Source organism: Hippocampus comes, unplaced genomic scaffold (genome assembly GCF_001891065.2).
Source record: "Hippocampus comes isolate QL1 unplaced genomic scaffold, H_comes_QL1_v1.1 scaffold191, whole genome shotgun sequence".
NCBI classification, from domain to species: Eukaryota; Metazoa; Chordata; class Actinopteri; order Syngnathiformes; family Syngnathidae; genus Hippocampus; species Hippocampus comes.
Genome location: NW_017805151.1, coordinates 104,074 through 129,251, shown reverse-complemented (window position 1 = coordinate 129,251; position 25,178 = coordinate 104,074). Strand labels below are relative to the sequence as shown.

The window sequence follows — 25,178 nt, the reverse complement described above, 5'->3', positions numbered from 1 at the left end:
ACCTTTAAAAGCTTTGGTTGTCTTTTTACACTGGCTCACTTCTTCTTGCCGGAGCCTCCCCCTTCGCACCATCGACTCGTCTATGCCAAGATTACGGGCAGCAGCTCGATTTCCTTCTTTAACTGCCAGAGTGATCGCTTTTAGTTTAAAAGCTGCATCATATGCTTTTCATCTGGTATTCTCCATGTTGATCAGGGTTAGAAGAAAGACTGAAATAAGGAAGTTGTGATTACCGGTAATCATACAATTTCATTGGACCCCTGTGTACTACTCATTCATTTTATTGGTCGACTGTTGCCGGGTAACACATTTTTCCCCGCTACGGCGAAAAGAGGGGAAGTTGTGATTAGTCATACAATCTCATTGGACCTCAGTGAACTACTCATTCATTTTATTGGTCCATGTTTTTCCCGCGATGGAAAAAAAAAATTAAAAAGCCGCTTCATATTACACGCCACAGTGTTGAACGTGTGGAAAAAAGTAGCGATTTGTAATCCGGAATTTACGGTACTGTATATGGGAAAAAAGGAGTTAACTTGAAGGATTGAAGTTGCTACTGGCTTTTCATCAATTATTCCACGCAGGGATCAGTGTTTTACTGTAACTGGGTTACAGAAATGTTCACTTGCATGAATATCTTAAAGCAAAAGAACCAAATATAGATCTTCTCATTTCTCTTCCTTTTTAAAGTTTTTTTGGACAACTTATATTTATCTTATATTTATATTTTATTAATTTATATTTACTTATTTACTTTTTGTTCTTCTACTTCTCCCTTTCATAATTTTTGCTGCTGTAAATTGGGATTTTCATATCTTTAAAATAGTAACCCTTTTCAAATTAAAGGAGGACTTCATTTATTTTCTTAAGTTTCTATAATAAAGCTCCATTAAGTCACATTCGTGATTTGTTTTTAAATATAACCAGGGTTCCAAAATAACATTTTCGATCCCCCAGCCAATCAGAATTTCCACAGACTTTTTTTTTTTTTTTTAACTTTAGCTCCACTATTTTTATCTACCTCCCTCACACTATCTCTGTTTGTCGCGCTGGTTGCACGCTAGATGAGAGTAGACTGGGCAAAGTACAGCCTAGGTTCTACCACCAGCTCACCAAGAGTCTCTGAACAGACCTTACGGTGATGATAAAGTCAAAATAATGCGTAAAATATGTGGTGGTTTTATTTTGGAAGTTCTGCTTTTATTTTATATGTGGACACTAGTAAAACCGAGGCAGCGAGTAAGAGCTATGACTTGCTTCACCAGTGTAGCCAACTTTTCTAACCCCTCTAATCTAGCAACTACTTTTCCTTAAAAGAGATGAGCTAAAAATGACAAGTCATCCTGATGTTAGCAACAGTTTTATTTCTTGCACGGTTAAGGTAGGAGCGCCAAGAAGATTTGGCGTGATAATACCCTGCGAAATTCTAGTTTCATACACAGGACATATTGGGTGTACCGGTATTGTAAGTCATCACTGTATACATCTCTGTCAATTATATTATATTTCCCACTTATCTACGAATTTGGGACTAGAAATGACTAAGATTTGGCGGTTGGTGCACAAAATGTGTAAATGTAAGTTTAATGCTTTATCTTAATACATTAAAAATAATCTAGACAAAGTTTAGGTTAGCACAGGGGTAGTGAACTCCGGTTCCTCGAGAGCCATATCCTGACTTAAAGCTCTCCCTACTCCCAACTACTCCATCCCTCATGTTTCTCAGATGGCCCCCTTTGCATAGTTAATGCCCAATGCCTGCTCCAGACTGTAGCGCGAAATACCGCCATTTGCGCAGCCACTGTTGAGAAAGTTCATTTTCTATACGGACTAGTACAAAGTTCATTTCACAATTTCTAAAAGGAACTAGTTCAGTCCATAGTTCATCATGCAAAAATCTGTAAAAACTAAGTTCACTGTTCCGACAAGCTAAAATTACTTCAGTTCCTTTTTTTTTTTTAAATACATGCTGCGAGCCATCCATCCATACATCCATTTTCTAAACCGCTTTATCCTCACAAGACTCGTGGGGTGTGCCGGAGCCTATCCCAGCTGTCTTCGGGCAGTAGGTGGCGGACACCCTGAACTGATTGCCAGCCAATCACAGGCCACACAGAGACGAACAACCATCCGCGCTCACACTCACACCGAGGGACAATTTGGAATTTTCCATTTACCTGTCACACATGATTTTGGAATGTGGGAGGAAACCGGAGTACTCGGAGAAAACCCACGCAGGCCCGGGAGAACATGTAAACTCCCCAAAGGGAGGCCGGAGCTGGAATTGAACCTCTGCACTGTGAGGTCGATGCGCTAACCACTGGCCCACCGGGGTGCCCTGATGCGAGCCAGTACCCTCAAAATAGCCAGCTGGCATTTCCCCAGTGACTATGTTGACATGCAGTCAATAACCCTTTCAAAACTTGAGCTTAGTTTACTTTTTGTTGCCTCACCTCAGGCTATTTTTCGGAACTTCCAGCATGCTCTTGATGACACATATTGCCGCGCGAGGCTGCGTGTCTTATGTTGACAAATATGGTGTTTATCCCCCTCCATTAAAGGTTCACTTACCATGTGTTTAGCTGGGTTTTCTCCTGGAAATCTAATGAAACCTGGCACTCTCGAACAAAAATTAACTCTCATTCGAAAACCATCCACAGACACCAGAATGTTCACACAAACGTTCATTAGGCAGAAATGCCGACACAATTGGCTCACACATGACCGGCCAAACATTTTATCAACACCCGCTGAAATAAATTTTAACCCGCATTTCGCTGATTTTTTTGGCCAGCGCTAAAAACTAGCCCAAGTATCCACTTGGGCTTAGCCATACTTTCTGCCCATGAGTCGGGCCTACCCCACTATAATAGACGTACTGAGTGGCATCATTTAATCAGTGGCTATCCGTTGCAATTGCGAGTTATTTAGTAATAAAACCGATACCAATTTCTACCACTGTAGTGTGCACTTAGCCATGAAGCTATCATTTCTAAAGTGTTTGTTTATATTGCGGGGGTGCGGTTTGAATGGCTTTGGTTTCCAAGTCCTCCTATGTAAAAACTGCTCATGATTGCAGGTAGTGGAACTTGCATGGAGAAGCCTCCTTTTTGACTGTACATTGATGTCAGGTTGCGGTTGTAGGATGGACCGGCAAAATAAGGTCAACTGCCCATCTCTGCAATCTTCCAATCTTTCCTGGTGGTGGAGGGTAATGAAAGTCACGTCTGTATCTTGTCTTCTTATTTTAAAAATAGTTTTAAAGTTTCTTTACTCCAGGCAATTGTTTTTTTTTTCCAAGAACAGAACAATCTTTTACCTTGATGACAGTTTTGGCTGTCATTGCAGCCTTTGTCAGAACTGTCCTGGTGTGGTGTGGATAAAAACAGCTGATCAGGTTGAGAAACTAAAATAAACTTCCCTACCCCAAGCACTTTCAAAAATTTGAATATTTATCAGCGATTTTTAAAGAATACTTTTGCATTTTATTTTAATTTTATTTTCAATGCATTTCAGTGTCCAACAATTACATGCATTTTTTGGCAATTCGCCGGACTACCCGATTCCTATCACCCACAAATAGCGATGGTCGATTATGCTCATGAAAAATCGCGACAGGCTTTTGAAGTTTTCATTCTGTCCAACAATTTTGCTGACATGCATTTCAAGGAATTTTGTTCAATGAATTCAAGAACTTACTTCACTGAGTATTTGAATCACTGGAAAGTCCTTCTGCATTAAAGTGAGCGGATGAGAGTTTGGGGGTGTAATAGAAAAAGAGCTTTGTGCTGGACAGTTGTTGGATGTCGAGACCGGTGGAGCAGACTAGGTCCAGAGTGTGTTTTTTGATGTGGGTGAGGAAGTTAACATGCTGCTTGTAGTTGAGGCAGATGAGCAGAAAGTTAGCGGCATGTTTCCAAGTTAAAGTTGTTCATGTGGAAGTTGAAGTCACCAAGGAGAAGAATAGAAGGTTAAATATTTGAAAGCTGTTAAACAAGGTTAAAAATGACGGCTTGTGCTTGGGATTGTGATAACTAACTGCAGTGACTCGATGCGTAGGACTAGGGAGTTCCTGGAGGCATTCCTGGATATATTATTGGATATATTCATCCATCCATTTTCCGATCCGCTTTATCCCAACAAGGGTCCTGTCTTCGGGCAGTAGGCGGGGGACACCCGCCTACTGCCCGTATGTGTCTATACGCACATACGTATAGACAAACAACCATTTGCTCTCACATTCACACTTAAGGACACTTTAGAGCAGGGGTGTCCAAAGTCGGTCCTCAGGGGCCGCCGTCCTGCCTGTTTTCCAGCTCTCTAGGGAGCAACACACCTGATTCAAATAATCAGGGTCGTTCTAATGCTGCTTCAGAGCTGGCTGATGAGCCATCAACTGAATCAGGTGTCTTGCAGCTGGGAGAGCTGGAAAACAGGCAGGACGGCGGCCCCTGAGAAGTGACTTTGGACACCCCTACTTTCGAGTATACAATTAACCTATAGTGCATGTTTTTGGAATGTGTAGGGAAAACTCATGCAGGCATGGAGACAGCATACAAACTCCAAACAGGAAGGCCGGAGTTGGAATCGAACCCAGTTCCTCCTGTTGCTCCTGCTATCCAGCAAGCCTTTAAAAAGTCTACCAAGCTCCACCCACACCCTTATAACAGCGTACTCTTATTTATAATTATCCTTGATATCGTTCTCTTCAAAGGTCAGTGCTTCTCTTGTGGTGAGACTAAAATAAGTGCCATTGCAATTGCGACAGCTCCTACTTTATAACGAAACAGAAATCATGACGTGACGAGTGAAATAAATACAATCTTAACATATATTTCAGATATTGTGCATCCAGTAAATTGTCATGAGTTAGTGTTACTACTTCAACCGAACATTTGCTTTGCAAAGTTAATCAGGGGATAATTCACTGGTGGATAGAGCTGGACATTCAGTGAATGGGTTTAGAAGTTACTGTAACCCTTTCACGCACCAATAAAGATAACCTCTAACCTGATAACATGATAGGCTGTCCACTGTAGTAACCGCTGTCCCTGAAAGGAATAATATTTCAACTCACACTGTACATTATGACTGAAAGTCATCGCTAACACATGAAGCGCTCACACTATATGGACCAACTGAAACAAAATGCTGGCGCACCAAGCAAGGTACATCACAGGAATACTGCAGCTCTTGCATTTAATGTCACATGTGCTTTTCTTGAATAAACGAGGACGCATTTTATGAGGCAGAGGCCGTAAATCACAAATTGTTACTCCTTTGTTGGCCAATAAAGAAATGTGATATGCACGGGCCACTAGGCTATTCATACGGTATACTTAAGGCTGATGGCACTGCGTAAAGAGCAGGTTGTAAAGGTTGCGAATAGCGGATGTGATATCTTCTTACGAACAAACACTGACAAAAACAATACCACTTAAAGATCCTGTAAAGTGAATTCAGAGATCCGTTTGTAAATATTCTACCAAAGACCCTGTCACCTTTGGATACTCGCAGTTTGGCATGCACAGATTTATCTATTTTTTAATTTATTTTTGCATTTTCTTCAATTTTTGCCAAAAACGTATTGCCTCTTTATGCATGCTTATTCAAGAACTTTTGGCATTTTAAACAAAATAATATTTTATTTTTTCTTTCGATCCAATCATTGTAATCTTAAATTATACATGGATTTTTGCTATTTTGCAGGGCTCGTTCGCTATCCCTTGCGAATAAGGGTGGTCAACTGTATACATGTTTGAAGATAATGGCTGAAAGATATGTGTAAAGATGCAGAGCTATTTAGCACTCAGTTGTGGTGATATGCCATTCAATTGTTGTTCACCATTTCAGTTTTCCTGATCTTGCACATTTACATTACAGCATGGCAAAGCTCCGCGAGGACTTGGCGGGATATATTTCAGCCATAGGAGGCTTTGGGCAGATATTTTTTGACAGACACCCTTCTGTGGGCCGTATCAAATTTTGAAAACTTTTAAAAATTTGACTTTCCAAGGACTTTAAAACAGTGTCTGCTCAATGACGTTTGCAATATCTAGATTCACAAATGCAATTAAAATTGCAGTCATTTGACTTCAGTAGTCTTGACCATCTTGTGCCGCATATCAAATTCAATACATTTCTAGACCTCTTAGATGACAATCTAGACCAACAACAAAAAAAAAAAAAAATCAAAACCAATACACTAAAATCAAAGGTCATGCATATCCAATTCCTCTCAACATCTGATTTTCTTACCCAGTGGGTCAGCCTTGCCATCCTTGTCGGGTATGGTGAATATTCCAACAATGGTATGGCCCTCACTTCTCAGCTCCTTGTAAACCTCTTGACCAAACTGACTCTGACCAATCACAGCAATCTTCATCCTCAGGCTCGGAGTGGTCTAGAGGGTTGAGGTATAAAGGGGTTCAATATCAGACAAATAAATGCATATAATAATCAAGTTGTTTTGTTTTGGGGGGGGTTTTAAAATTGTCAACCAGGTGATGTAAAAAATTGAGACAAAGGTGAATTATTTCGTGATGTTTTCTTCCATTAATATCACCTATACTCTCTACAACTCAATTGAAAATAAAAATGAAACCTTTTAGAGACTGAATGAAACTGAAATGAAGCATTTGCACGAATATGCACACACTCTTAAAGCTGGAGATGTGGCTGTGTTCAGAATTAATCACATTCAAACTCATAAAATTAGACCTGCAACCATTTAAAGTGTCTTCGTTTAATCCCAAATAAAAGTTCAGCTGCTTTCCTCGGCTTTTCCTGACATACCTTTGCTTTCGAGCAGAAACTTAAAGGTTTCGTGCAAAGACCCGGACCAATATTTGGAAGTGTTCAGAATCCCCCCTGGGGGCCGTGTCCTTGAACATAGGCAGCGTTGACATTCTCGAACATAAATTTTGGAATTATGATCAAAATATTCAACCTTGGGTTCATCGGATAATAACTCACATTGGCACATGCATATTCTATACAGCCACTACTTGCCAGAAATTCCTGAAGCTCCTTTAATATTTGTCGGCCTCTTGAAAGCCTCCCTGACCTGTTCTCTTCTTGTCTTTTCAGTAGTTCTGGAGTGGTCACTGGTGACCAGTCCTTGAAACTGTTATGTTCCATGGTCTTTATGATGTCATGGATTTTTTTTTTTTGTACCCGTTTCCTGATTGATGCCGTTTGAGCAATGGGATCCCTTTTGATGCTGCGGAAGCTTTTTTGGTAGGGTGACTTGTGCTGGAAGATGTGACGACAAAAATGTGAAGCAAAACCTACTCGAAAAGCTGAACTTAGTTTGGGGCTAATCAGAGTCACTTAAAACGATAGGGGGTGTGTGCTGACTCACGATTAACAAGAATTTGATTGTGATAGTTTAATTCTGAAAACAGCCACATCTCATTTATAAGGGGGTGTGTACACTTCTGCAGCCATGTGACCTCACTTGTGTATTTGTACTTCCTCTCTAAAAAGTTGTTTTTGCCGTGTTATATTGTGCAAGTTATAAATCCAAGTCATTGTGGAAAAAGGTTTTAAGTTATTTATTTTGGTCTCATTTTGTGATATCACCGCAAAAAAAAGGCTTTTCATCAAAAGTTTGTAGACTTTCTTTATCCTCTGTAAGGTTATTATTACAATGAAACGAGGAGCACGAGCAGCATGTGGGTGGTTTATGATAACGCTCATGCCAACATGCACTAACCTGCTTGCAAATGATGTAAACTCGAGATATACCGTACGGTCATTGCTTTCTTGATGCAAACATGCAAGTCATTGTTGTCTAACTGGGTCCAAAGAACGAAAGGGAGTAACAGTGATGCTTTCAACATAACGTGAGTGGTCTGAAGTATGTGTACACATTACAGTGTGTGTGTTACAAGAAGAATGGAAGCACAGATATTTTCAGAAATGTGATAAACAAGAATAGGACAATATTGTGAGAGATATTGGAGGCTAGGGCAACCGAAAACCTTTAGTTTGCATAAAATGTATTCATAAAAATGTTGAAAATAATTTCCCCTGGAGCATAGTTATCCATTAGAAAACGGATGCAGTTGAAGTTACTGTCTGGGTAGACAGTCAATCAGTCCAATCTCTAGCCGATTACATCACCAATCTTGGCTCAATCTTTAATAGCCCGGCCCTCTGCAGGGAGCAAGGTCCATCTTGAAACACATTTGAGTTTGTATCGCAATATTGACTCACAGTTAACTCAAGGTAGTGGATGTGTCACTCTGTCTAGTCAGGAAGGATATATATATATGTGTGTATGTACATATAACATTTACAGTACATTCATACATTTATGTGTGTGTGATTATTTTCTTACCTCTGCTTGCACACCCAGCACTTCTCTGGTTGTCTAAAAAGAGTGTTTAGTTTGACACAGGAGTTTTTATTCTCAGCCCCACGTTCAGGCGATACATTACATAACACATTAGTAAGCAGTCATTGGACAGGCCAAGCATGAGACTGCAAGAGGCAACCTATCAGCTGTCAGTGTCTTTGAATGAACATAATCACACTAAAACTGGTGGCAAGAATGAGAAATCACTCATACATTCCTCAACAGCGGATTGTTTTTAACATGTAGGCTGAGTTATTTCTAAGTACCCCTCTGAGACAGCATTACAATGTATTATTGTAATTCTGAATGCCGAATTCAGTACACCAACTATGGTTTATGTTGCTGAAGCATACTTTCTCCTGCTCCTGCTTGGGATCCATGGTGGGCATTTGTCGAACTTGTCCTCTCCATTTTTAGAACTGCTATTCAGGATTTATTTTAATTCTATCCAATAAAATACATAGAATATATGATAAGAGACTTTAGAGCAGGTATCAGGAGCATTGGTATCAATGGTCATATACAGTGAGTGCTATATGACAAAGTTCGGAGCAATGAGGACATAAAACCAAATACTTGGGACGAAGCAGTGGATTATTACTTTTTTTTAACAAGAATGAACATTTCCACCATTGATTCCTGTAGTACACCCATGGCCAAAGCGTATGAAGCTTTAAAATATTAACGTATTAATCTTTCTACTGTCCTTACATTTAACAGCAGTGTTATTGTTGAAAAAGTACAAAATGTTACATTGGTTTAAACATTTTTAATCCAGTACAGAATATGTTTTACTTTCATCTATGGCACATTTTTCCCTTTGCCGAGTAGAGTACAGTTGAATTTAATTTAAATTCATTTGCTTAAGAAAGTTGTATCTTAAATATACTGTTCAGGAATAAAACATCTGCTCTGTTTTTGAGGTTGTAATGGTGTAAAAAGTTTGAGAAACCATTGTCCAAAGTTAAAGGGCAGAAACAATGATTCATTTAGATTAAATAATTTATACAGAAAAATGGGAAGAAAAAATAGGAAGTATCACGTTAAAAAGTTAAAGGGCAGAAACAATGATTCATTTAGATTCAATAATTTATGCAGAAAAATGGGAAGAAAGTGAGGAAGTATCACAATTAATTAATTATTTTATTCAATAAGGACTCGAGCGAGAATTGTTTCTTTTCAGATTTATTTGTGAATGCATCTTGGATAGAAGAAAAAAATAGTAGTCATCTTTACTGAAATATTAAATTGCAGTATGTACACATTCAGAGTTCCCAGGACAAATTTCCATGAACACTTGCGTTCAAAGATATGGTACCAGAAGAGTCTCTGTGTAACTCCAGAATACAGCCATGTAACAGTTGCATATGTACATACATTCATCAGTTGCGAGAAAATATCTGTGTATACACACACACACACACACACACACACACACACACAAACACGCGATATCATGATGTCAGAAAGCCACAACCCTCTATATTTACTGTTTGATGAAAATCATGATGTCAGAAAGCCACAACCCTCTATATTTAGTAAATATACTGTTTGATGAATACTGTACATAGCACCATGAGTGAGGAATAATGGCTCTAGATGACGACACCAGTCCTCAAGAGGGATGTTATACGTACATTTCACCAGTCTTTGTCCTGGAAGCTGAGCACCATGTTGTGTAGGATGTCCACTTTTGTCACCTGGTCGTCGAGGCTAATACTTCTCAGGGTGTTTCCAGAAGCAGAGTGGAGGCAGTTTCGTAACAGGTGTTAGATTCATGTTCCCATACCAATAAAAGCTTGAACAATAATAACTGACCTGAGCCACATCAATTATGGATTATTAAAAACCATTGTTTCCTAGTAATCCAAGTAAGGATTTGATGGTGCAGTTAGGCTTGGTAAGCAAGAACAATGAAAGATTAGCAAATGTGTACAGATCATATGACCTTACAGTAAATCAAAGGCAGAGATATTATTCAGGAATGATCAGAAGGACGATTTCACAATCATTACTTTAGCATTTTTCACTGTTGTGATATGTCATCTCCTTCTCTGACTCAGCAGTTTCAAAATGGTGCTGTAAAATTGCCAGACTAGTCACTTATTAAGTAGACAGACTAGTCACTGATTGATTCGCTGAAGAGTAGCTTATTGAGGTCATACAGTACAGTGTAAAATACAGTATTAGCATGTGGCTAAATGCCTGTTTAATACAACATTAATTTTTTTTTTTTTTAAAAGATCTTCAATACTGATTGGTTTGGGCTATAAATGTGGTGCAAGGCAGCAAACCAAGGGCAAATCAATATGCGAACTCTTAAAAGCCCAATGTCTATAGCTCCTTGTACAAACCCAATTCAAATGACGTTGGAACGTTGTGTTGGACGGAAATAAAAGCAGAATACAATGACTTGCAAATCATGTTCAAACAATATTTAATTGAAAACACAACAAAGATTGATAAACGTTAGTTTTTAGTAAATAATCATTAACTTGGTATTTTATGGCTGCTACACGTTCCAAAAAAAAGCGGGGACAGGGTAATGTTTACCACTGTACTACATCACCTTTTATTTTACCAACATTCAACATTTGGGAACCGAGGACACTCATTGTCAAAGCATTGCAGGTGGAATTCTTTGATGTCCAGCTTCAGCTGTTCAACAATCCGTAGTCTCGGTTGTTGTATTTTACGATTCATAACACGCCACACATTTTCAATGGGAGACAGGTCTGGACTGCAGGCAGGCTAGTGTAGTCTTTTACCACGAAGCCACGCTGTTTGGAGCACGTGCAGAATGTGGTTTGACATCGTTTTGCTGAAAAAAGATGGGGCGCCTATGTAAAAGACGTTGCTTGGATGGCAGTGTATGTTTCTCCATAATCCTGTATGTACATTTCAGCATGAGTGGTGCCTTCTCAGACATGTAAATTACCCATGCCATTGGCACTAACACAACCCCATATCATCACAGATGCTTCTTTTTGAACTTTGCGTCCAGCAGAGTCCGGATGGTTCTTTTCCTATTTGGTCCGGAAGATTCAACCTACTCATTTTCCAAAAACAATTTGAAAAATTGACTCGTCAGACCACAGAACACTTTCACTTTTAGTCCATCCTAGACGAGCTTGGGTCCAGAGAAGCCAGTGGCATTTCTGGGTGTTGTTAATAAATGGCTTTTGCTTTGCGTGGTAGAGTTTTAAGTTGCAGTTATGGATGTAGCCCCAAACTCTATTTACTGACATTGGTTTTTTGAAGTGTTCCTGAGCCCATGTGATGATTTCCTTTCACACCAATTTTGGTTTTTGATGCAGTGCCACCTGAGGCATTCGAAGGTCGCGAGCTTTCAATGTCAGTTTTCGGCCTTGCCGCTTTGTACCGATTTCTGCAGATTCTCTGGACCTTTTGATGATATTATAGACCCATAGATGGCAATGGCGAGTGATGAAAAAAGCGGAAGGGGCGTGGCCTGGCCGGGGGCGTGGTTACTTATAAAAGTGGCACGAAACATGCTGAAGATAAAGTGTATTGAATTTACACACTATTTGAAAATTGAACAGAAAAAAAATCCCAAGATCGCCACTATTCTTTCAAGTGAAAAGTTGTGCAATTTTGCTTATGCATTCCTGGTGAGCATATGTAACTCCAGATTTGCTGCTCAAAACATAAACACATTCCCTGCCATATTTAAGATTTGTTCATGACTTGTATTCATAAAGTGTTGTGTAAATGTGATAAAAAGCTGTTGATTCTTACCTCATACAGTAACGTCTTTAGTTGTATCCGCTGTTAATTAAGTCACTCCAATACACACAATAATCTTTGCCTGCTACATCTGGTTTCTTCAAAAATTGTCCAAGAGCTTCTGTAACTTCGTCGAACTTGGAACCAATTTTAACCTTTACAGTGACTTTTCTGTCAAGCCAGTCCCATCGGAATTTATTCTTGACATTTGAGTCAATTTCTAGGATTAAAGACTCCTGATCTTTCGTCAAAAATTTCATAATTCCGCTCAAAACGATCCCAGAACAATGAATTTGCGAGACGAACAGGCCGCCATGAATCAGGTAAAACAATATGTTACATGCAATTTGATTGGTCCAATCGCTTGTAGTTAACCAATCGCTGGGCCGTATATAATTGAGCTAAGACTTCCGCAACAAATAATGCCTTCAGTGATCTGATTAGTTGAAGCTTTCATACACGTCCAATCGCAGGGCTGATTACAAACGGAAAACGGAGAGACTGTTCGGGAGAGCTCGTGAAAACTCGACGATAAGGTACTTGACCGCCCCTAAAATTTTCTCAACGGATTTAGACGATTCACAAAAATGATCAATTTAAGAAATAAAACGGCGGATTTCCGCGGATCCGCGGAAAATTGCCATCTATGTAGACCGTAGATGATGAAATCCCAAAATTCCTTGCAATTGTACCATGAGGAACATTGCCCTTAAACTGTTTGATTCTTTTATGACCCAGTTGACCCTGGCTCCATCTTTGCTTGTGAATGACTGAGCAATCCAAGGAAACGCCTTTTACACCTAATCATGGCATCCACCTGTTCCCAGTTCGCCTGTTAACTGGCTAGATGTTTCAAACGGGTGTTTGATGAGCATTCTTCAACTTTCTCAGTCTCAGTTTTGCTCCCTGTGCCATGTTTTTTAGAAGGTGTTGCAGCCATGATGATATTCAAAGTTGATGCTTATTTGCTAAAAACAATCATGTTTATCAGTTTGAACATTTAATATTTTGTCTTTGTAGGATATTCAATTAAATAAAGGTTAAACATGCAAATCATGTTTTCTGTTTTTATTTATGTTTAACACAATGTTTGTCCACATCATTGGAGTTGGGTTTGTACTCAAAGTGCCACTACTACTTCGGTTCTTCCTAATAGATCTTATTGATCCTCAGTCGTTCATTACTCTGCATATCATGGGAAATGTCTTATCACTGGCAGCTTTCAAAATGAGAAAGGAGTGATGTTCTCAAAGAGAAATTAAACACAATGTAAAAAAATTACATAATCGGAACAAAATTACATTTTTATGCCCTGTGCTGAGGCAGGAGATAAATGAAGGGCATTCTTAGGCATCCCATTGGCTAAGAGGAACTTCTACTTGTGTGTCTATTTGTGTAGATAGATATGAGTCTATGCAGCCTCCTTGTCATTCTCCCTCAAGTGTTTGTTATTTATTCCTTTGTTGTCTATTCACAAACGAGGAAATCACAAAATAAATTCTGTAGGGGGGCTAGAGAATTTATTTTGTGATTTCCTCACTTGATTTTCTATTTTGATGCATTATTTTCAATTTTCGTCGTTTCATTGAAGTAATCGTGAATTTACGTTTTTTCGGAGGCGGTCATGAACGCTTCTCGAGTCGAACGGAAGAAGGCACGGAGACGAAACAAAGACGTACCTGTATTTGCTGATACTGTGAAAAACATTAATAAAGTGTGCGTTTTAAAAAAACCAACACCACAGCACTCCTTTTTTCGGAGCTGCAATAAAAACGTATTTCATAAAGCAACGACACAGTTATAACATTTTTTAAAATTTATTTATTGTTTTTTTAAATTTTCTTGAACATAAAAACATATACAGTAATAAATTGACAGAAAGTAAGGTCAGTAAAATAGTAAAAAGGAAAGAGAAATCAGTCATCATTCAAAACAATTATTATGTTCAAGGGAGTAGGAAGAAGTAAAAAACTTATCTAGTCCTACCCCGTGTTATGTGTTTATATATAAATAGATCATTTTTATATCAATCAGAAAAGAAAGAAAGAAAGAAGGAAGAAGTCTCCATAAAGGCTCATGCTTTTACCCTTAACCGTGATATTTTTACAACTTTTGGTTTGTATCGGGATTTTATACATACACACCCTAGCACTCTTGTGTCAATTTTCTCTTGTATTCATTATGGATATTGCATTACCTTTCTCTATTTATCAACTTAATTCTGATTTATTATTATATTTAATTAATGTTGAGAATTTATCACCTTAACTCTGATTGATGTACACTGATTGACTCGTTAACTTGAACTCTCTTGCCGCTATTATATTTCTGTGTTCTATTGCATGTCTCCAGCAAGGAGCCATTTTGGGGTCGACAATTAACCGTAATGACCATACACAAGGCGCACCAGATTTTAAGGCGCACTGTGAGCTTTTAAGAAAATGGAAGACTTTTAGGTGCGCCTTCTAGTGCGGAAAACAGGGTATATAGTATTTTTAATACATTGAATACATTAATCATTTCTGTATAAGTTGTATAAGCTATTAAAGAAGCCATTTGATTAAATAAGGAATGCCAATAAAATAAATGTGCATTACCGTAGGATATAATTTCTTGTGCAAATCTCAAATCAGAATTAAAAGTCAGCGCTCCCTGGTGCAAAATGATGTAAACCAAAAATTAGGGATGTTTGATACCACTTTTTTCAGACAGGACGGGTACTCAGCTCTTGAGTTGTCACTGATATCGATACAAGTACCAATACAGTACTACAAGGACTTTTGATGCATACAATTTTTATGAAATCAATGACAGATTATTTTAATCGTCCAGTAGAGCATTTTCCTTGTAAATTAATGAGGTTAGTGGATGTTTTCTTTTTTCTTTTTTCCATTCATTCATAAAATACATATTTTCTATAGAACACAGTAAAATGTATTTAAATAAAGAAATAAAATGAAACATGGAAAAGGTTCTAAAAAGTTCTCTTCAAGGAATACAGTGAAGTGCAAATTAAATTGAATAAAATCCTGTTTCAAGTAACATTTAGGAATATCTTTAACCACTACCATTTGATCAGCAACACGTTTGTTATCTTGTTCTGTCCTGAGACACCGTTTATTTTAATTGTGTTGCCATGTAATGACGTACATGATTCAGAAAGAAGAACACTACACACTGACCAAATGCAACAGCAACTCTGCCACTCTTGCAATAGTTAAAGTAAAAAAAAAAAAGGAGTGTAAAGTGTTTATGCTTAAAATGACTGCGGTCAAGGAACACATATTTTGTAGCACACTGATACAAAAGGAATTCCAATGAAGTTGGGACATTATGTGTTCACCATGAATAAAAATAGAATACACTGGTTTGCAAATCATGTTCAGTCTATATTTAATTGAATACACTACAAAGACAATATATTTAATGGGCAAACTGATAAACGTTAATCATCAACTTTGAATTTTATGGCTGCAAGACGTTCCAAGAAGCTGGGACAGACAACAAACAAGACTGAGAAAGTTGATGAATGCTGAACAGTACCAACTGGGCTGTTATGGATGCGAAGATCAAAAGCCAGCATTTGTGATGGTATGGGGATGAGATCGTGCCAATGTTATAGGATAGAGTAACGTACACATCTGTGAAAGCACCATAAATGCTGAAAGGTCCGTACGGATTTTGGAGGAACATCCTGTTTAGTGCCATCCACGCAATGTCTCTTTCTTGGATACCCCTGCTACAAGACAATGACAAACCACATTCTGCACGTGTTGCAACAAAGTGGCTTCGAAATTAAAGAGTGCGGGTACAAGACTGGCCTGCCTGCAATCCAAACCTGTCTCCCATTGAAAATGTGTGGCGCATTGTGAAGAGTAATCTACGACAGCGGAGAATCCGGATTGTTGGACAGCTGAAGCTGTACATCAAGCAAGAATGGGAAAGAATTCCACCTAAGAAGCTTCAAGAATTAATGTCCTCTGTTCCCAAATGGTTATTGAAGGTTGTTCAAAGAAAAGGTGATGCAACACAGTGGTAAACATGACCCTGTCTCATCTTTTTTGGAATGTGTAGCAGCCACAAAATACCAAGTTGATTATTTGCTAAAAACAATCAAGTTTATCAGTTTAAATATTAAATATCTCGTCGTTGTGATCTATTCAATTAAATATAACTTGAACAAGATTTTGCAAATCATTGTATTCTGTTTTTATTGATCTTTAACACAACGCCCCAACTTCATTGGAACTGGGTTTGTACTTTTTAAATAATGATATTCACGTTAACGCATTAAAACAAGCCAGAAGTGAAGAGTGTCAGAAGTACATGACTGGTTTAATACTTCATATTTAATCTTCATATTTATATCAATATTGAGGATTTATCCGAGAAAAATAGCAAGACGTTTAAGCTAGTCGATATTTCTTGTCTGCATCAGCAACTAACTCGCTTGGCGACCCTGACTAAAAAGGATAGCTGAAAGTCACATCAAACTTGCATTTCACTTGAAGTGTCTAATCAGTTCTTGAAACTGGAGTTGTTCTAAAACAAAAAAGGGTTATCACTTCGTTGTAATCTTTTAGTTTATTCAGTCCAGCAAAGTCATGAATAAGAAGCAAGTCATTAGGGATGTAGTGGCTGCATGTTCAAGTTTGGTTCACAAGGTGGTATTGTGATAACATTTCCGGCCAATGCAATAATAAAAGTTGCCCATCCCTGGTCTAAAATACAGCTTTATAATCCCAACATTATTTTGAAAGATAAGAAAGTTACTGAAATTCATAACATGACTTGGTAACGTTAAAAGTAACAGTGGCCATGCATCTTCACTATTTTCTTGTTCTGGGCTGTTCTTTTTCTTTTTTGATGTGCCTTTGAAAATAATGTCTTCCTTTCCTTCTCTTTTATTGCCCAAAATTTAAATCCATGAGATTTCGATGTCATTATATCCCTACTAATAATAATTTTTTTTTGTAAGAAAAGCAGGGTTTGCCTGATGAATATGGAATTTCAGCTTGCGATTTGATTGATTGGAGAAAATGTGGCCTGAGGCCACACTAAGTTGCCCACCCCTGGTGTCAAGGTACATATGCCTGACTTTGATGTCCTGTCACCGTGCAACAGTGATGTGGTGTAGTGACACTTCCCATTCAGTGTCGTGTGAATATGACTGTAAATCGTTGTCTTTCTCTATATGATCCCTGAGATTGACTGGTGACCAGTCCAGTGTGTAGGGATGGAAGGAAAACGGCAGTATTGCGATATTGATATCATACTAGTTTATTAGCGCAGTTTATTTTGAATTTGGCATGTTTTGGCCACCTACATTAAAGAGCCATGCTCATCGGCAGATGAAAGGGAATGTTTTGAGTTCCTCCACAAGTTGATTTGATTCATGTGTGTGTGCATTAGCAAGTAAGTGCCTCAGTATTAAGTTATTGTAGGTCATTTATGTATAGTGAGGTTATTGTTACGTATAATTATGACCTCAACTAATGAACATTGTATAAACAAGACATTTACATGCAATTGCTCTTGTTTATGTGTATTTGGTATTCTACGCAACATACACACAAGCAAATTTAAGGCGAAAACCCGGTCTGATTCTTGCTCACATGGACAAAAGTATGTTCGAACCGCAAATACTGCGGTGATCAACACTCCCATAAATCAGACACACCAGCAAATATTTTTCAACATCTGCATCAAAAAGCATGACTTTGTGAGCTAAATGGACCATGTTACTTTGCGCCGATAGAACACATGACAATGAAACGACTGACCATTCTTGTTTCTTTGAAACTGCTGTTATTTTGCACAAAACACAATTCTGACATTTTTTCACAATATCCATCCATCCATCCATTTTCCACCGCTTATCCGGGGTCGGGTTGCGGGGGCAGCAGCTTTAGGAGGGAAGCCGAGACTTCCCTCTCCCCAGCCACTTCTTCGAGCTCTTCCTGGCGGATCCCGAGGCGTTCACATGCCAGCTGGGTGACATAGTTTCTCCAGCGTGTCCTGGGTCGTCCTCTCTCTGCTGCATGTCCATGGTCATCCTCGGGACCTGCCAATGGGACATGCCCGGAACACCTCACCAGAGAGGCCAGGTGGCATCCTAATAAGATTCCCGACCCACCTCAGCTCGCTCCTCTCAATGTGGAGGAGCAGCGGGTCGACTCTGAGTCCCTCCAGATGGCCAAGCTTCTTCGTCAATCTCTAAGGGAGAGCCCGGACACTCTGCAAAGGAAACTAATTTTGGCTGCTTATATCCAGGATCTTGTTCTTTCGGTCATGACCTACTGTTTTTGAATATAGGTGAGGGTATGAACATAGATCAACGGGTAAAACGAGAGCTCTGCTTTTTCTTCACCACGACAGACCGATACAACGTCTGCATCACAGCAGACGCTGCACCGATCCGCCTGTCAATCTCTCGCTCCCTCCTGCCCTCAGTCGTGAACAAGACCCCAAGATACTTAAACTCCTCCACTTGGGGCAAGATATCTCATCCTCGACCTGAAGAGGGCACTCCACCCTTTTTTGACTGAGGACTACGGTCTCAGATTTGAAGGTGGTGATTTTCATCCCAACCAGTTCAAACTCTGTGGCGAACTGCCCCAGTGAGTGTTGGGATCACGGCTTCAAGAAGCCATCAGTACCACATTATCTGCAAAATGGAGAGATGCAATACTGAGGCCACCAAACCAGACCCCCTCAACGCCTCGACTGGGACCAGAACCAGTGAGAAAGGGCAGCCATGGCAGAGTCCAACACTGACTGGAACCAAATTCAACTTACTACTGGCAGTGCGGACCAAACTCAACGGTGGTAGAGGGACCGAACAGCCCGTACAAGGGGGCTTAGTACTCCTGAAGCACCCGCCCAGATCACTACCTGAGGGACACGGTGGAACGCCTTCTCTCAGTCTACATGAACACAGATTGGTTGGGCGAACTCCCATACCCCTTTGAGAACTGTGCTGTGGGTGTAGAGCTGGTCCACTGTTCCACGGCCAGGACGAAAACCACACTGCACCTCCTGAATCTGAGACTCGACTTCCCAACAGACCCTCTTCTCCTGCACCTCCGGATAAGCCTTACCCGGGGAGGCTGAGGAGTGTGATCCCTCTGTAGTCGGAAAACACCCTCTGGTCCCCCTTCTTACAAAGAGGGACCATCACCCTAGTCTGCCAATCCAGATGCACTCTCCCTGATGACTATGCGATGCTGCAGAGGCATGTCTACCAGGACCGCCCACCAATATTCAGAGCCTTGAGGAACTTCGGACGGATCTCATCCACCCCCCGGGGCTTTGCCACTGAGGAGCTTTTTAACCACCCCAGTGACTAAAACCCCAGAGATAGGAGAGCCCAACTCAGAATACCCAGACTCTACTTCCTCTAAGGAAGTCATGTTGGTGGAGTTGAGCAGGTCTTCGAAGTATTCTGCCCACTGACTGACAATGTCCCGACTTGAGGTCAGCAGTGTCCCATCTCTACTATACAGTGTTAATAGTGCACTGCTTCTTCTTCCAAAGATGTCGGATGGTGGACCAGAATTTCCTTGAAGCCGTCCGGAAGTCAGCTTGCACGGCCTCACCGAACTTCACCCACGACTGCGTTTTTGCCTCAACGACTGCTGAAACTGCATTCCACTTGGCCAGCCCGTATCCCTCAGCTGCCTCCAAAGTCCCACAGGCTATAAAGGACTTTTTCTTGACAGCATCCCTTACTGCCGGTGTCCACCAGCGGGTTTGGGGATGCCGTTACGACAGGCACCAAGCACCTTACGGCCACAACTCCGATTGGCCGCCTCAACAATAGAGGTGCGAAACATGGTCCACTGGAACTCAATGTCCCCGGAGGGTTGAAGCTTCTTCTGATGGGGGATTCCGTCAGACACTCCCAGCAAACCCTCACAATACGTTTGGGTTTGCCAGGTCGAACTGGTATCTTCCCCCACCATCGGAGCCAACTCACCACCCGGCGGTGAGCAGTTGACAGCTCCACCCCTCTCTTCACCTGAATGTCCAAAACAACCGCCACCGCAAATCAGATGATACGACCACAAAATCAGTCGTCGAAACTCGGCCATGGATGTCCTGGTGCCAAGTCCACATATGGACACTCTTATGTTTGAACATCTGGCAGAGAAGTCCAATAACAGAACACAACTCAGGTCCTGATCGGGGGAGCTGTTCCCCCCAATCACGCATCAATTCCTACTAAAACAATAGCTGAGCTCGCAGTGGTCGCTGCTCAGGGCCTCATGATATTAAATCATTATCATAATTCCTCCAAAAACAATAGGAATATTGCAGCGGTTGCTGCTAGGGCCCGAATAATAATAATTTCCACAAAAACAATCGGGACTTTGCAGCAAAATTCTTTCAGATCACGAGCAGCTTTGTGGAACCGCATTTTCGGATCTGATCTGTGTGCTTTTGAATGATGGATGATGCAGTGATAAACAAACCATTGTGCGCTTTCGAGAGGTAGTGTTGGGGGCATAGTTTTCGCTGAACATAAAAATAATGCCACTTTAGTAGTGGCACTGCAAAAAATTATTCATAAACACCAAAATGTCAAAATATGTATCTTACTTCACACAGTGATTGGATGCTCCCTAAATTTGGATGCAACGTGTGGGCACGTCCCTGATCTATTCTTTTGCCACTCCATCTCTCAATGCGGGAGATTAATTAGTTGGGCCCTGGTTTTATGAGAAGGGGGACCCACGTTGCCTCTTCGGGCTGAGCCCGGCCGGGCCCCATGGGTGTAGGCCCGGCCACCAGGCGCTCGCCAACGAGCCCCGCCTCCAGACCTGGCTCCAGAGGGGGGCCCCGGTGACCCGCGTCTGGGCAAGGGAAACTGAGATCCATTAATTGTACTCATCATAAGGGGTCTTTGAGCCGTGCTTTGTCTGGTCCCTTACCTAGAACCTGTTTGCCATGGGTGACCCTGCCAGGGGCATAAAGCCCCGGACAACTTAGCTCCTAGGATCATTGGGACACACAAACCCCTCCACCACGGTAAAGTTTTTCACAATATTGTGAGCTTTTATACAGTTTCATGAGATTTTTTTTTAAATATCGGCAACCTCCCCGCAATTTTGTAATAATTATCGTATCATGAGGTTCATATAGTGATATTGTATCGATATGTTTGGATATCGTTACCCCCCCACCCCCCACCCCCACCAGGGTGTAGTCTGCCTGACACCAGAAGTAATCTGAGATAGGCTCCAGCTCACCAGCGACCCTGAACATTCATTTACTCATTCATTTTCCGATCCGCTTTATCCTCCTCACGAGGGTGACGGGGGCATGCTCTAGCCTATCCCAGCTGTCTTCAGGCAGTAGGCGGGGGACACCCTGAACCAGTTGCCAGCCAATCGCAGGGCACACAAAGACGAACAACCATCCGCGCTCACACTCACACCTATGGACAATTTAGAGTGTTCCATTAACCTGCCACGCATGTTTTTGGAATGTGGGAGGAAAGCGAAGTACCCGAAGAAAACCCATGCAGGCACGGGGAGAACATGCAAACTCCGCACTGTGAGATTGACGCGCTAACCACTGGACCATCGGACCGCCGACCATGAACATGATAAGCAGTTTTGGAAATGGACTGATGGTGGTCCTTTCCACTGTAACAATGAAGTGATTATTTTATGTCAACCAGACTGCAGCATGGAGAGCTCTACCAATATCACAACTCACAAAAAAGCGCCACACAGCACTTTACAATGGAAACACACACACACACACACACACACACACACACACACACACACACACACACACAAAAAGCAAACTTATGAACCAAACTATACTGCTTTTTTTGGAGACATTCTTAGATCTCGTACTCAACGCCATCCACATCCTTGCCAGTTGCAGGCGAAAGGTTTTTCTCCAGTATGTCTTCTTAGATGGGCCTTCAGGTGGCTGCTCTTTGTGTACATTTTGGTGCAGCCAGAAAAATTGCATTTGTGCATTTTAATAAGGTCCCCTACTGGGTTCTTCTGAAACTTTTGGCCTCCAATGAGAATCCCTGATTTTTGTTTGGCCAAGTTATCTCCAATGTTTTGAGGCTTGGCTGCATTGGGGACAGGAGCAATGCGTACAAACTTTGAAGAGATGTTAAGGTGGGAGTAAGGCAGAATGTGCGGTACCAGGGCAAAGGTCTGACCTTGGATGTTGACCAGTAGCTGTGCAAATTTGAGGTCTGAAGCTGCGGGAGGCCGTGGGAGCTGGGCTACAGGTGTAAGAGGCACCACTGTCGGCCCCTGCTTTGAGTGAAGGGGTTGAATCTGAAGGATGAATGGTGTTTGTTTTTTGTTAGCGTCATTCAGTGAAGATTTGCCACTGGGAGACTTTCGTGGGAGGTGGGTTGCAGGTGTCGGAGGCACCACTCCTGGCTCCCGCTTTGAGTGAAGGGGCTGAAACTGAAGGATGACTGGTGTTCATTCTTTATTAGCGTCAGTCAGTGAAGGGTTGCCATCGGAGGTCTTTTTGTTGCCTTTGTTGGATCCATGTGTGTGGTTTGATGACAGGGTTTCAGTCTCAACAGAGGTCATGCTAACAGTACTGGCAGTAGAAACAGTTTGGTCCGAACACTTGATATCAGACTCTACCGTTGGCTCAGAGGAAGCCTCTCTACAATACTCCAATCCAACATCGATACCTAGATAGTCCTCTGATGTTATTTCGATACTTAGTCCACCCACTTGTGTTTCCTGCTTCAAAACCTCAATATTCTCCTCCAGGAATTCTTCAATTTCTTCCAGCGTAGGCTGGAAGGACCCTCTATTGTGCTTGTTTGCATTTGACCACAAAAGGTCAAAACCTTCCATTTTTATCGAGGTGCTGTAACTATGTAAGTCACAGTGGAAGGAAGGTGCCGTGGTGGTTGACGGGACATTGCTGGTACCTCCGAAAGAAGCTTGGGAAAGCAAGTGGTCCAGGATGCTGCCCTGGCTATCAGCACTTGAGTTGCTGCAAAAGCTGGAGCTGAGGATCTGTGAGTCTGAGTTCGAACAGGAACGGGGGCCTGAGGACTCACTCAGGTCATCCTCTGAAAATAGTGATGTTGCCACCTGGCAGTCAAACTCTGTCACTGTGTCAGAGCGCTGAGAAGCATTTGTCTCCTTAGAGATATCTACCATCACGGGCAAGTGCCAAATTGCTCAAAACTTGCTCAGATTTTTATTCTTTGCTTTTCTTTTTTTGGGGGACAACTGTAATCTGGGTCATCAGAATTCTTTCTGGAGTGAAACATGTCACAGAGGACAAGTTATCATCAGGGCCAGCAACATCCAGCCAGGCAATCTAAATAGAAACAAAAAACCCACACACATCGTAAGAATTTGCAGAAAAATCCAACTTTCGACTCCTGAGGTGCGCTCCAGCAGCGGTGTCCAAATTAGTCCCCGGGGGCCATTTGCGGCCCACTGTCCATTTTTAGCGGCCCGTGGCATATACTAAAATTAGCATTTGACACAGCTGCTGCAAGTACGCCTAGGAACAATAATGAATCCCTTTCATATGGAGCATTTCAAGATGTGCAAGGACACAAATACATTATGTCCAGGATAATTTCTCTTCATACTGCCCCGGTGTACAAAAATGATAGTTTCAGAAGCTAAAACCGTTTCCTCCACCTGCTGCTCTTTGCCAAGTTGAACATACTACATTAATGGTCCAGAAATAAATGTTTTAAAAATTGATAGGGCGCTGAGGGCATTGGAAAATTACCATATTTCATTTCTTTCCTGGGTCAATCCATACTCCCTATCCTGGGCCCCTGCTTGCATGGTCTGAGTGACCGAGAATAAACCCTGCCAGGAAAAAACGTCACGTATTGTAGGAAACACCACATTGGGCAGCGTGTGTAAATGTTTGGCGCTGCTTGTTTACGGGACAGTTAGAGAGCCAGAATTGGTTACATCGCTTGTCAGGTTAGATTAAAACATTATTTTAAATGATATATAATGGTACTTATTCTCTATTTAAGATTATATATTTTTATTTCCGAGGAGTAGGCTCCAGTATCACGATTGGACACGATGCGTATCATGCATGTGCTGTGAGTCGTAATTAGTCATCTTCTGCAGAAATCAATCAACTTTTACAGCCTGCCGGATCCAGGCTATAACAAGGAGCCTGACCAAACTTTAGCGTTCTAGTCACGCAAAGAGCCTCGTTACAACACCCAGGATTGCGCCTGCTTTTTTTCTGCCAATCCTCAACACGGTGCATTAACGCATGAACGGGCACGCGCCTCCCCACCAACGTAAACACGTTTTCCAACTGCTTGATACAGTACATGGCACAGAGTGGTCACACTCCAACACCAAACACGTCGAAACAATGTCGTATCCAACTCATAAGCTCTTACCAAAGGTGGTCCCTGTGCATAAGGGACTTTCGACCTTGTAAAGTATTCTATGAGTATTTGCTTTTGAGTAGAATTCCAGAAACTGCGATAGCATCAGCAATGTTACTACGCACCGGACAAAGCAACTACTGACTTGACTGTCAAGTGACTTCAGTGTTGAATGGGGTTGGGCGACTATGGAGAGGAAAACAAACTGCCGCGGAGGGCTCGTCCCCATTCTGCTTCCCGATTCGTCAGTTGCGATGGGATTTGATTTAACGGCTTCGTCAATAGCGAATTGCCTTGTAATGTGAGAAATGACAACCAGAGAAGATTTACAAATTAAGACAGTTGGATCTTGTCAAGATAAACATGTCACCAGTCGGTGAAGGATTCGTACTGCAGAGCGATATGTCAAGTCTGACAATTTATTATTTTTAAACAATAATTTTAATACTTAACCCTTAAGTTAACGTTATTCATGCTTTTGTTTTGAACCAGCAAATATTTGGCTCACCCCACGGGCGACACAAGGTTTTATGGAGAGGGGGCGCTATGCACAGGATGCTTGCGAATATATGAGGAAATATAAATTTAAACATCAACAGCTAAGAAAGAGTGAGAAATTCCTTTTCAATATTTTGTATCATATCAAACAAAAATACATTATTGTAGTTAGGTTTTACATCT

The 25,178-nt window shown here is 41.2% G+C and overlaps 2 protein-coding genes and 1 long non-coding RNA gene across 4 annotated transcripts in view; 1 reads left to right on the top strand and 2 right to left on the bottom strand.

Moving 5' to 3' along the window:
* The window catches only part of aldh1l1 (aldehyde dehydrogenase 1 family, member L1), a 50,472-nt gene extending 42,058 nt beyond the window's left edge, over positions 1-8,414 (bottom strand). The window contains exons 1-2 of one of the 2 annotated variants that reach the window (XM_019868228.1): positions 8,345-8,414; positions 6,259-6,403 (exon numbers count right to left, since the gene is read on the bottom strand). In XM_019868228.1, the coding sequence (XP_019723787.1) occupies positions 6,259-6,385 (127 nt within the window). In that variant the 5' untranslated portion in view covers positions 6,386-6,403; positions 8,345-8,414. Of the gene's footprint in view, positions 1-6,258; positions 6,404-6,975; positions 6,997-8,344 lie in introns of those variants that run through there. The other variant, XM_019868229.1, reaches the window with a different exon arrangement.
* LOC109514832 (uncharacterized) overlaps positions 1-15,609 on the top strand; it is an 18,846-nt gene extending 3,237 nt beyond the window's left edge. Inside the window, exons 2-3 of the long non-coding RNA XR_002168065.1 lie at positions 5,370-5,372; positions 15,598-15,609. This is a non-coding gene — a long non-coding RNA (uncharacterized LOC109514832). The remainder of the gene's footprint in view (positions 1-5,369; positions 5,373-15,597) is intronic.
* A 6,871-nt stretch (positions 15,610-22,480) lies between these two features.
* LOC109514823 (Krueppel-like factor 15) lies at positions 22,481-24,619 on the bottom strand. Its single transcript, XM_019868221.1, has one exon. The coding sequence runs from the start codon at positions 23,275-23,277 to the stop codon at positions 22,576-22,578; it is 702 nt and encodes a 233-aa protein (XP_019723780.1). The 5' UTR covers positions 23,278-24,619; the 3' UTR covers positions 22,481-22,575.
* Between the last annotated feature and the right edge of the window lie 559 nt (positions 24,620-25,178).

Bases quoted from the DNA above. Each gene is read 5' to 3' on its own strand.
- LOC109514823 (XM_019868221.1), bottom strand. From the start codon at position 23,277: ATGGTAGATATCTCTAAGGAGACAAATGCTTCTCAGCGCTCTGACACA.